The sequence below is a fragment of the Grampus griseus genome, assembly GCF_964374135.1.
Source record: "Grampus griseus genome assembly, chromosome: 1".
Lineage (NCBI taxonomy): Eukaryota > Metazoa > Chordata > Mammalia > Artiodactyla > Delphinidae > Grampus > Grampus griseus.
Window position 1 is genome coordinate 56,234,159 of NC_139017.1, and position 13,586 is coordinate 56,247,744.

Below are 13,586 nucleotides of genomic sequence, written 5' to 3' on the forward strand. Positions count from 1 at the left end.
TTGTTATGTGGTGAAGGGACAACATTAGTCCTTAGTATTTGGGTCCCTCTTAATGGACACAGACAATTGGCAAAGATAGCTCAGGAACAGATGACTGACATTCTTATTGCTTAAATATGTACCATGCAGCAGTGGCATTAATTTGTTTTCCATTGTTTGCAGAGTCCCTGGATGAGATTTGAAGAAGTTTGTCAGTTAAAGGCAAGAAGACATCTTCTCAAGAGGGAGTAGCAGCATGGCTGCCACTACCAGTTATCACTTTGATGTGCTCTTATTTCACCATAATATGCCACAAGCAGCAGACACCAGCAGTGGTAGAGGGGAAGCCCAGTGAGGGTGATGGCTTTGTTGGACCTGTGACACAAGGATTAGGGGTTCCCACAGAAGGGTTAGGACACATTTGACTTATTGCCTTGGCTGTTCTTCTGTGGGACTCTGCTGGAGTGGATCTCAATTATCTATGGCAAAAGAGTTGGGGAATCCAGCCAGAAGTATCTTGATGCTGATGATCTTTGTACAGGGAGAATGATGTGCTAGAGTTCTGCTGAAGAATTACGGACAGAGCAGAGTATCAGAAAGCACAGTGCAAAAAGCCAGAGAGGCATCTATTCTTGTTGCATCTTTATGAATATATTACACAAAACTGCTTTTAAAGATAATTAGTTGACTTTCTTTAAGAATTTATTTCTACTACTCAGTGTAACCATTTTCTTCAAAACAGATTTTGCTGTTTGTATGTTATGACATACTTACCATTATTATCAATTCTCAGTGTTGTGTTTTAGAAGCAGGTTTTTATCAGCTGGTGTTACAGGCATTCAGAGGTATTTCATAATACCAAGGGTATCATTAGGAACATCTTTACTCTTAATGCATTGGTTTTTCTTAGGGTTGCTGGTACACTACTATATAAAAGAAAACCTAATTCCTTGTATGAGAAAATATTATTGCTAAACATATATTTATTGAGATGGTATTTTAGCAAAATGCCTTATTTTGGAAATTAATTTAGAAGTTATATTGTTTTTCTCAAATAAATTGATTTTTGTAATTAAAAAAGTTCTTGTATGATTGCCTTTTGTTTTAGCTCCTTTCAATTAGTAATATATTTGAGCAAGTTGTTTTTAAAATTTTAACACATATTTTTCTGGGTATCTTTTATAGGGTAACTTTTCTACATTTACTTTTTTGGGTGAACATTTTCTTGATAAATGTTTTTAAAAGAGTTGCTCCTTTTTCACCAATATTAGTGAAAAGGCTTTATCTTAGAAGAGTTTGCTATGTTATTTTATTTTTTATTTATTTTTTAATATTTCATTTATTTATTTATTTGGCTGGGTCGGGTCTTAGTTGCGGCACATGGGATTTTTTTTTTTTTTTTTAATGTGGGGGTCACTTCCCAGATACTTTAATTTTTTTACATCTTTATTGGAGTATAATTGCTTTACAATGGTGTGTTAGTTTCTGCTTTATAACAAAGTGAATCAGTTATACATATACATATGTCCCCATATCTCTTCCCTCTTGCGTCTCCCTCCCTCCCACCCTCCCTATCCCACCCCTCCAGGCGATCACAAAGCACTGAGCTGATCTCCCTGTGCTATGCGGTTTGGTAGGGTATATATGTCCATGCCTCTCTCGTGCTTTGTCACAGCTTACCCTTCCCCCTCCCCATATCCTCAAGTCCATTCTCTAGTAGGTCTGTGTCTTTATTCCTGTCTTACCGCTAGGTTCTTCGTGACCTTTTTTTTGCTTAAATTCCATATATATGTGTTAGCATATGGTATTTGTCTTTCTCTTTCTGACTGACTTCGCTCTGTATGACAGACTCTAGGTCTATCCACCTCATAACAAATAGCTCAATTGCATTTCTTTTTATGGCTGAGTAATATTCCATTGTATATATGTGCCACATCTTCTTTATCCATTCATCCAGTGATGGACACTTAGGTTGTTTCCATCTCCGGGCTATTGTAAATAGAGCTGCAATAAACATTTTGGTACATGACTGTTTTTGAATTATGGTTTTCTCAGGGTATATGCCCAGTAGTGGGATTGCTGGGTCATATGGTAGTTCTATTTGTAGTTTTTTAAGGAACCTCCATACTGTTCTCCACAGTGGCTGTATCAATTTACATTCCCACCAACAGGCGGCACATGGGATCTTTTGTTGTGGTGTGCGGGCTCTTTGTTGTGGCGTGCGGGCTTCTCTCTAGTTGCGACACGCAGGCTCAGTAGTTGTGGCATGCAGGCTGTCTAGTTGTGGTGCAGGCTCTAGAGTGCACAGGCTTAGTTGCCCCTCTGCATGTGGGATCTTAGTTCCCTGACCAGGGGTCAAACCTGCGTCCCCTGCATTGGAAGGTGGATTCTTAACCACTGGACCACCAGGGAAGTCCCCCTGTACTACTTATTTTAAGTAAACATTTCATTTAATAGCATTTCTTGGACTGTTAATGTGTAATAATTGAGAATTTGGAATTTACTGAAATACAAAAGAAAATAAAAGTTACTCAGAATTCCCTCAGAATTAAGATTTTGGTTTGTCTCCTTTCCACATATCTACACGTGTCCTCCTGCCCACCTCTTCAAAAACAACAACAACTCCAAGAGATAGTTTTGTGTTTAACTAATGCTTTCTGTAGGTAGGTACTGCCTCTGGGGAAAAATTGTACTGTATTATTTGTCAATAAACCTTTGACTTCTGCAAAGAAGATGCCTGTTCTAGATTATTGTGTGGGCGTGTGTGTTTGTGTGTGTATTTAATATTGTGACGTGTATAGAAATGTTTTCCATGGTATTATGTTTTAAATTTTTTCATGATGAAATTGGTTACCCAATTTGTTCCAATAACTATAGACATTGATAATCATCGTTTTTGAAGCTACTCTACCTTACCAATTCTTGGATCATCATTCCAGCTTATTCACAGACTTTAGAAGTCACAAATGATTTTAACCTTGTTGTTGGAAATAGCAACTTCTAAGACTGGTCAGGATTAAATGCAGTTTGATTGCTGTTAAGGTACTGTTGTGTCCTTCCTCCAAGAAGAGAGAAAGGTGTAGGCTGATTTCCCCCCCATCATTCTCTACCACTCTGGCTCAGCCCCATACGCTTAGCCTTTTTCAAAAGACATTCCTGAGCCTTGCCCATCTACTTTAGAATTCGCCAAGTTCTTTGACTTTTTTTTTTGGTGTGGCATGATGTGTAGGCTTGTGGACAGCTCTGATACAAAGAAAATGAAATAGAAGAATATAGGAGAGAAGAAAAAATAATAAATAGGGTTGGGGTTTAACTTTACTAATGTATCAAAAACTAAGTACAGGTATTCTGTTTTCACATATAATGTTTTCTTAAAAATATGCTTAAAAATGTTTTCTTAAATACACATAAAATGTAAATAAGAGACGTCACATTTTATTTGGAGTTAGGAAGTAGGCAGTACTCAAAGTACTGAAAATAGTTTAAAGTCCCTGTTTACGCTTTACCTTGTAGGCATAATCTTCAGTGACTTATTTCTAGCATGTTCTTTGATTCTGTTTTCCTCTATAACATTTAAATTATTGAGCTAAGTCCAATAAGGATCCAGTTGAGGCTAAACATATCTGTTTTTGCCTTACCTAATGATTCCTCCCATTCACCCCAAGCACATTCAACTTACATGTGCGAAATGAAAGCTCCATGTACACAGCTGTATCCCTCTCTCCTAGAATAATACTTAGTACACAGAAGGCACTCAAAAAGTATTGGTTGAATGAATGAGTAAACTTATAATTGTCTTAATTGTATAAGATTTGAGGTCTACAGTTATTAATATGAATCCTTTGCTGCTTTGTTGTTACTCATTTATGTAAAATTATAATGAGATAACTTTAACATATTAAAATATTTACGAATGCAGTGATACAAATATGATGCTATTGATTGAAGTTGAACTTTAGGCTGGCAGGCAGCATTCTTATACAGTTAACCTGTGTAAGTCAGTTAATTTAGAAAACTATTGATTTGGCACTGAAAAGGCAGTTTAGGGTAATCATTGATTACTGGATGTAAGTGTGGCCATTGGAAGTTTGAGGACCATTGAATGTGTTAGAGTATGTATGTGTGAGAAAAGGTAGAATGTATGAATATAATAAAATAGAATATTGAGGAAAGACCCCCATACTTGAAGAAATTCTACTGTTAATGAGAGTGCTCTTATTTCAAGCAAATTATAAAATATTATAATCCTAGATTAATACAAAGAATAATTTGAATTCACTTTATCTAAAGTGAAGGATTTCATATTCAGAGAAGTTTCTTTACTAGTACCTCCCAGTGTGAGATTTTGAAAATATGAACTTTGTTCAAACCCTTCTTATTTCATCTTGTTTTTATTTGTTCAACCCATGAGGGGCCTGAGAGATTTGGAAGTTCTTTTGTGTTTGAAGCAGACAAGTTTGAGATGGTATATGATGCTTCTTTTGGAACCAAGGAAGATAATACCGTCTGGAAGAGTGTGGGATGTAGAGTACTCCTCCACTTTAGGGGAGGAGTAAAAGCCATCCATATATATACACACATACATATATTTATGTATGTGTGTGTATATAAAGTCACCAGGGTGGCTTAATACTAATAAATTAGATAAGAACAGTTCAGGATTCATTCATTCTATGACACATTTATACAACAACAACATTGAGTAACAATACTGGAAGCTCTTTAAATCATGCTACCATGTTTTCTTTTTGCAAAAAAACAGTATTTATTCTATGCCTCAGGATCTAGCCCACTGAAGCTGAGAGAAGTGAAAAGAGAGATTGACACCTTGGGCTAAAACCTTGTTTGTGTGTGTTCATTGGGAAGGTTTAGATGCCAGTATCATTCTAGTAATTATCTTAGGCTTCATTCATTGCAATATAGTATCTTAGGGGTCATAGAAACATCTATACATACATACAGCTTCTTTTGTGACTTTAAATTAAATGTCTTTATTTTGGTGTTTAAATGCCAGATTGAAAGAAGCAAACTACAGTTAACCCTTGAACAGTGCGCTGGGGCTGGGGGGTGGCATGTCGTAGGGGCGCTGACCCTCTGTGCAGTCAAAAATTCATGTATAATTTATAGTTGGCCTTCCATATGAGCGGTTCCTCCTTATCCACTCTTCTGCATCTGCCACTTCAACCAACCATGGCTTGTATACTACTGTAGTATTTACTGTTGAAAAAAATCTGCATATAAGGGGACCCGTGCAGTTCAAACCCATGTTGTTTAGGGGTCAACTGTTTGTGTGTATATATGCTTATACTATGTATATATACACACTGTATATTACAAACTCTGTGTGTGTGTGTGTATATGCTTAGACTATATCTACTTTATCTGCTAAAGAGCATTGTGACCATGGGAAATTATAGATTCAAGAATTAGGAAAGAATTTTATCAAAATGCAGTTAAATCTTTGTCTAATATTGTTTCCATTTTTATTCTTTTAGGTAAGCAGAATTTTGTATAGTTTCTGTACAGCTTTCAAACGGTCTTCTAGACAAGTATCTGATGTTAAAGACTCAGTTATTCCTACCCCTGACAGTGATGTATTTACCTTCAGTGTCTCCTTGGAGGTAAAAGAAGATGATGGAAAAGGAAACTTTAGGTGAGGTTGTTTGGAAAGATTAAAAATTGGTATTGTGTCTGAAATATAATATTGGCTAATTTAAAGTTTCCAGAATATGCAATGTTGGTATAAAGCTTTAGGATGATAAAGAAATATTTCACTGGTGAATGCATGGTTCACTTTTGTCATGCTTTTCAGATATTTTATGTAAATTATTTTCTTAATATTTTAAAATACTGATATTTACTGTAGAAAATTTAGTAAAATAATAAAATTGGAATAAAAAGCTATGGTTTTGTCAGCCACAATCACTTTTAATATTTGATTTCTAGGGTGTATTTTTATACAGTTGTGTGTATATATATATAGTTTTTTTAACTTGATGATATAAGAATTTTTCAATTAAAATATTCTTAAAATCATTTTTAATGTTTACCAGTAGTATATTGTATGGTTTGACCATCATTTAATTAACCATTTCCTTCTGCTGTGTATTTGGAATGTTCTTCTTTAGTTCAAAAATAGGCAGATAATAGGAAACAGTTATACTCTTTAATGATCAGTTATGGGCCTTTACTTTGCCTTTGTTTCTAACCATAATTGTTAGGTAGGTATTTTACCTGTTTTTTACAGATACAGAAATTGAGTCTTAGGTCAAATAAGTTGCTAAAGGTATTTTTCCTTTTCAGATAAGGCAACCTATATTTTAGACACTAAACTGTTTTTGTTTTGTTTCTTTTAGACACTTACTGTTTTAATGAACTAATTCTTGAGAATTGTCAGTCTGGCCCAGGCTAGAATTTAACTTGCCCTGATCTGTACCTCTTTGTTCATCTTTTATTTATATTTACTTGGATTTGTCACAGTCATCTCAAACTCTAGATGTTTAAAAGTAAGCTCTTCTTCTCAATTTTTGCCTTGGGTTTCACTGTGTTAAAGGCATTCATGCAACCAGCTAAACCAGAAATGTGACAGTCTTAAAAGTAATTAAATAAACCATGTTCCTAAATGTGTTAAAATTTAAAAACTAAAATTTGAAATGATGTCGTTTAAAAAGTTTTGTTTTTAATCTCGTTAGGGATAAATTATAAGGCTCTTGTAAACCCAGTTTAAAAATTAATAACAACTCTGTTTTGCTGACTGTAAAGTTTGTAGTTACTCTGTGGCAAGATGAGAGTTAGGATATCTTAAGAATAAGGGTGTTGTTGCTTAAATAGTTTGTTGGCTCATTCTAACCTTGAAAGAGAGATCTTTTTTATTGTTTTTAATTATTGTTAATTCCTCTTCTTTTTGCATATTTCAGTCCTGTGCCTAAGGATAGAGATAAATTTTATTTCAAATTAAAACAAGGAATAGAGAAGAAGGTTGTGATTACAGTGCAGCAGCTTTCTAACAAAGAATTAGCTATTGAAAGGTAAGCAGCTTGCTCCTAAATGCTACCAAAACTTGTATTGACATTGTTACTGTGTTTCAAGAGACATACTATTGAATCTCAGCTGTATTACTTACTGTGGCTTTTCACCATGCTTCAGTTTCTCCATTTAAAAATGAGAATGAGAAACCTAATGCTTTCCCCACTTAAATAAGTTAGATATAACTGGTTCATTGAAAATGTCAATTGATGGGGGAAATAAACATGAAATGGCTTTGTTTTATCAGTAATAACTGCTTCTACCCTATTTGGGCTTTTTCCGTCTCTCCCGTATTTACATATAGGACAAATAACTTCTCATTCATTTTGATTATTAAAAAGTCCATTAAGTTACTGAGATATCAGAATTTTTAAGAGATACATCTTTAAAATATATAAACACACATGCACATATATACACACACGTGTGTCTGCATGCGTTTATATATTTACGTCTATATTTTAATTTTTCTGTTAGCAGTAGACATAGCAATATTTTAATCTTTTTATTTAGAGGTAATTTCAAACTTACAGAAGACTTAAAAAAAAAGAAAAAAAAACCTAGTACAGAGAATACCTGCATGCTCTTTACTCAGAATCACTTATTAATAACATTTTACCCCATTTGCTTTGCACCCACTTTCTCAATCTCTCTCTCTCTCTCTGTGTCTCAGTCTTTCTCTCCCTCCCTCCACCCCGGCACACACGCGCACACACGTGCTTGTTTTTCTAAACAATTTAAGAGTAAGTTACATACATCATGGTGTTTTATCCCTATCTACTTCCTTAGGAAATGTGTATTTCCTAAAAATAGGGATACGAATATCTCTTATTTAACCACATTATTTGTATCAACCTCAGTAAACTTAGCTTTCATACAATACTTTTTATCTAACCTACTATTTGTCTCTAATTTTGTCAGTTAACCCAATACCATCCTTTCCCCCCATCCAATTTAGGATTTACATTAGGGTCAGATATTGCATTTAGCTGCCATATGTCTTTAGGTTTCTTTAATTTGGAAAGATTTCCACAGTCTTTCTCTCTCTTTTAAAACATGGACTTTTTTAAAAAAAATAAATTTATTTATCTATTATTTTTGGCTGCATTGGATCTTTGTTGCTGCATGCGGGCTTTATCTAGTTGTGGTGAGCAGGGACTACTCTCTGTTGTGGTGTGCAGGATTCTCATTGCGGTAGCTTCTCTAGTTGTGGAGCACGGGCTCTAGGTGCGCGGGCTTCAGTAATTGTGGCTTGTGGGCTCTAGAGTGCAGGCTTAGTAGTTGTGGTGCACGGGCTTAGTTTCTCCGCAGCATGTGGGCTCTTCCCAGACCACAGATCAAACCTGTGTCCCCTGCATTGGCAGGCAGATTCTTTAACTACTGTGCCACCAGGAAGTCCCATCAAAATGGACATTTTTCAAGAATACATCCCTTTCCCTCTTTTTATTTTTCTTATTTATTTTTTTATTTTTTATACTATATTTATTTTTATTTATTTTTTGCATCTTTATTGGAGTATAATTGCTTTATAATGTTGTGTTAGTTTCTGCTGTACAACAAAGTGAATCAGCTATATATATATATATATATATATATACATACATCCCCATATCCCCTTCCTCTTGAGCCTCCCTCCCATCCTCCCTATCCCACCCCTCTAGGTTGTCACAAAGCGTCGAGCTGATCTCCCCGTGCTATGCAGCAGCTTCCCACTAGCCATCCATTTTACATTTGGTAGTGTATATATGTCAATGCTACTCTCTCACTTAGTCCCAGCTTCCCCTTCCCCCGCTGTGTCCTCAAGTCTGTCCTATACATCTGCATCTTTATTCCTGCCCTGCCACTAGGTTCATCAGTACCATTTTCATAGATTCCAGATATATGCGTTATTATACGGTATTTGTTTTTCTGACTTACTTCACTCTTATGACAGTCTCTAGGTCCATCCACGTCTCTACAAATGACCCAATTTCGTTCCTTTTAATGGTTGAGTAATATTCCATTGTATATATGTGCCACATCTTCTTTATCCATTCATCTGTCAATAGACATTTAGGTTGCTTCCATGTCCTGGCTGTTGTAAATAGTGCTGCAATGAACATTGTGGTACATGACTCTTTTTGAATTATGCTTTTCTCAGGGTATATGCCCAGTAGTGGGATTGCTGGGTCATATAGTAGTTCTAGTTTTAGTTTAAGGAAACTCCATGCTGTTCTCCATAGTGGCTATATCAATTTACATTCCCACCAACAGTGTAGGAGGGTTCTCTTTTCTCCATACCCTCTCCAGCATTTATTGTTTGTAGATTTTTTGATGATGACCATTCTGACCAGTGTGAGGTGATACCTCATTTTGGTTTTGACTTGCATTTCTCTAATGATTAGTGATGTTGAGCATCTTTTCATGTGTTTGTTGGCAATGTGTAAGTCTTCTTTGGAGAAATGTCTGTTTAGGTCTTCCGTCCATTTTCGGATTGGGTTGTTTATTTTTTTGAAATTGAGCTGCATGAGCTGCTTGTGGATTTTGGAGATTAATCCTTTGTCAGCCGCTTCATTTGCAAATATTTTCTCCTATTCTGAGGGTTGTCTTTTCGTCTTGTTTATGGTTTCCTTTGCTGTGCAAAAGCTTTTAACTTTCATTAGGTCCCATTTGTTTATTTTTGTTTTTATTTCTATTACTCTAGGAGGTGGATCAAAAAAGATCTTGCTATGATTTATGTCAAAGAGTGTTCTTCCTATGTTTTCCTCTAAGAGTTATATAGTATCCGGTCTTACATTTAGGTCTCTAATCCATTTTGAGTTTATTTTTGTGTATGGTGTTAGGGAGTGTTCTAATTTCATTCTTTTACATGTAGCTGTCCAGTTTTCCTGGCACCACTTATTGAAGAGGCTGTCTTTTCTCCATTGTATATTCTTGCCTCCTTTGTCAAAGATAATGTGACCAGAGTTGCATGGGTTTATCTCTGGCCTTTCTATCCTGTTCCATTGATCTGTGTTTCTGTTTTTGTGCCAGAACCGTACTGTCTTGATTACTGTAGCTGTGTAGTATAGTCTGAAGTCTGGGAGCCTTAATTTTGAGCATTAATTTTGTATTCTGCTACTTTACAAAATTCATTGATTAGCTCTGGTAGTTTTCTGGTGTCATCTTTAGGATTTTCTGTGTATAGTATCATGTCATCTGCAAACAGTGAGAGTTTTATTTCTTCCTTTCTAACTTGGATTCCTTTTATTTCTTTTTCTTCTCTGATTGCTGTGGCTAAAACTTCCAAAACTATTTTGAATAATAGTGGTGAGAGTGGACAACCGTGTCTTGTTCCTGATCTTAGAGGAAATGGTTTCAGTTTTTCAGCATTGAGAATGATGTTCGCTGTGGGTTTGTCATATATGGCTTTTATTATGTCATGTAGGTTCCCTCTGTGCCCACTTTCTATAGAGTTTTTATCATAAATGTGTGTTGAATTTTGTTGAAAGCTTTTTCTACATCTATTGAGATTATCATATGGTTTTTACCCTTCAGTTTGTTAATATTGTGTATCACATTGATTGATTTGTGTATATTGAAGAATCCTTGCATTCCTGGGATAAACCCCAGTTGTTCATGGTGTATGATCCTTTTAATGTGCTGTTGGATTCTGTTTGCTAGTATTTTGTTGAGGATTTTTGCATCTATGTTCATCATAGATATTGGCCTGTAGTTTTCTTTTTTTGTGACATCTTTGTCTGGTTTTGGTATCAAGGTGATGGTGGCCTCATAGAATGAGTTTGGGAGTGTTCCTCCCTCTGCTATATTTTGGAAGAGTTTGCGAAGGATAGGTGTTAGCTCTTCTCTAAATGCTTGGTAGAATTTGCCTGTGAAGCGATCTGGTCCTGGACTTTTGTTTGTTGGAAGATTTTTAATTACAGTTTCAGTTTCAGTGCTTGTGATTGGTGTGTTTGTATTTTCTTTTTCTTCCTGGTTCAGTCTCAGAAGGTTTTACTTTTCTAAGAATTTGTCCATTTCTTCCAGGTTGTCCATTTTATTGGCATATAGTAGCTTGTAGTAGTCTGTCATGATCCTTTGTATTTCTGAGGTGTCAGTTGTTACTTCTTTTTCATTTCTAATTCTGTTGATTTGAGTCGTCTTTTTTTTTCCTGATGAGTCTGGCTAATGGTTTATCAATTTTGTTTATTTTTTCAAAGAACCAGCTTTTAGTTTTATTGATCTTTGCTGTTGTTTCTGTTATTTATTTTTTCATTTATTTCTGGTCTGATCTTTATGATTTCTTTCCTTCTGCTAACTTTGGGGTTTTTTGTTCTTCTTTCTCTAATTGGTTTAGGTGTAAGGTTAGGTTGTTTACTTGAGGTGTTTCTTGTTTCTTGAGGTAGGATTGTATTGCTGTAAACTTCCTTCTTAAAACTGCTTTTGCTGCATCCCATATGTTTTGCGTCATCGTGTTTTCATTGTCATTTGTTTCTAGGTATTTTTTGATTTCCTCTTTGATTTCTTCAGTGATCTCTTGGTTGTTTAACAGCATATTGTTTAACCTCCATGTGTTTGTATTTTTTTACACTTTTTTTCCTGTAATTGATATCTAGTCTCATAGTGTTATGGTTGGAAAAGATGCTTGATATGATTTCAGTTTTCTTAAATTTACCAAGGCTTGATTTGTGACCCAAGATGCGATCTGTCCTGGAGAATGTTACATGTGCACTTGAGAAGAAAGTGTATTCTGCTTTTTTTAAAAAAATAAATACATTTATTTATTTTTGGCTGCATTGGGTCTTTGTTGCTGTGCGTGGGCTTTTGTAGTTGTGGCGAGCAATGGCTACTCTTCCTTGTGGGGCATGGTTTTCTCATTGTGGTGGCTTCTCCTTGTTGTTGAGCACGGGCTCTAGGCTTGCGGGCTTCAGTAGTTGTGGCAAGTGGGCTGTAGAATGCAGGCCCAGTAGTTGCAGTGCATGGGTTTAGTTGCTCCGCAGCATGTGGGATCTTCCCAGACCAGGGCTTGAACCCATGTCTCCTGCACTGGCAGGTAGATTCTTAACCAGTGTGCCACCAGGGAAGTCCTATTCTGTTGTTTTTGGATGGAATGTCCTATAAATATCAATTAAGTCTATCTGGTCTAATATGTCATTTAAAGCTTGTGTTTTCTTATTTATTTTCTGCTTGGGTGATCTATCCATTGGTGTAAGTGGGGTGTTAAAGTCCCCTACTATTATTGTGTTACTGTTGATTTCCCCTCTTATAGCATTTGTCTTATGTATTGAGGTGCTCCTATGTTGGGTGCATAGATATTTACAGTTGTTATATCTTCTTCTTCGATTGATCCCTCGATCGTTATGTTGTGTCCTTCTTTGTCTCTTGTAATAGTCTTTATTTTAAAGGCTATTTTGTTTGATATGAATATTGCTACTCCAGATTTGTTTTGATTTCCATTTTTATGGACTATCTTTTTCCATCCCCTCACTTTCAGTCTGTATGTGTCCCTAGGTCTGAAGTGGGTCTCTTGTAGACAGCATATATACAGGTCTTGTTTTTGTATCCATTCAACCAGTCTGTGTCTTTTGGTTGGAGCATTTAATCCATTTACATTTAAAGTAATTATTGATATGTATGTTCCTATTACCATTTTCTTAATTGTTTTGGGTTTATTTCTGTAGATTTTTCCCTTCGCTTGTGCTTCCTGTCTAGAGAAGTTCCTTTAGCATTTGTTGTAAAGCTGGTTTGCTGGTGCTGAATTCTCTTAACTTTTACTTGTATGTAAACCTTTGATTTCTCTGTCAAATCTGAATGAGATCCCTGCTGGGTAGAGTAATCTTGGTTGTAGGTTTTTCCCTTTCATCACTTTAAATATATCTTGCCCCTCCCTTCTGGGCTGTAGAACTTCTGCTGAAAGATCAGCTGTTTACCTTATGGGGATTCCCTTGTATGTTATTTGTTGCTTTTCCCTTGCTGCTTTTAATATTTTTTCTTTGTGTTTAATTTTTGTTAGTTTGATTAATATGTGTCTTGGCGTATTTCTCCTTGGGTTTATCCTGTATGGTACTCTCTGCACTTCCGCGACTTGATTGACTATTTCCTTTCCCATGTTGGAGAAGTTTTTGACTATAATCTCTTCAAATATTTCCTCAGACCCTTTCTTTTTTTCTTCTTCTTCTGGGACCCCTATAATTCAAATGTTGGTGTGCTTAATGTTGTCCCAGAGGTCTCTAAGACTGTCCTCCATTATTTTCATTCCTTTTCTTTACTCTGCTTTGCGGCAGTTATTTCCACCATTCTATCTTCCTGCTCACTTATCTGTTCTTCAGCGTCAGTTGTTCTGCTATTGATTCCTTTTGGCGTATTTTTAATTTCAGTTATTGTATTGTCCATTACTGTTTGTTTGCTCTTTAGTTCTTCTAGGTCCTTGTTAACATTTCCTGTATTTTCTCTCTTTTATTTCTGAGATTTTGTGTCATCTTTACTGTCATTACTCTGAATTCTTTTTCAGGTAGTTTGCCTATTTCCTCTTCATTTATTCAGTCTTGTGTGTTTTTATCTTGCTCCTTTGCCTGAAAGATATTTCTCTGTCTTCTCATTTTGTCTCATTTACAGTATTTGAG

At 35.7% G+C, this 13,586-nt stretch overlaps 1 protein-coding gene across 1 annotated transcript in view; it reads left to right on the forward strand.

Annotated features, from left to right (window-relative positions):
* Window positions 1-13,586, forward strand: part of LOC309825984 (rab GTPase-activating protein 1-like) — a 655,950-nt gene that overhangs the window by 78,899 nt on the left and 563,465 nt on the right. The window contains exons 6-7 of the mRNA XM_082659907.1: window positions 5,475-5,632; window positions 6,897-7,007. Of these exons, the coding sequence (XP_082516033.1) occupies window positions 5,475-5,632; window positions 6,897-7,007 (269 nt within the window). The remainder of the gene's footprint in view (window positions 1-5,474; window positions 5,633-6,896; window positions 7,008-13,586) is intronic.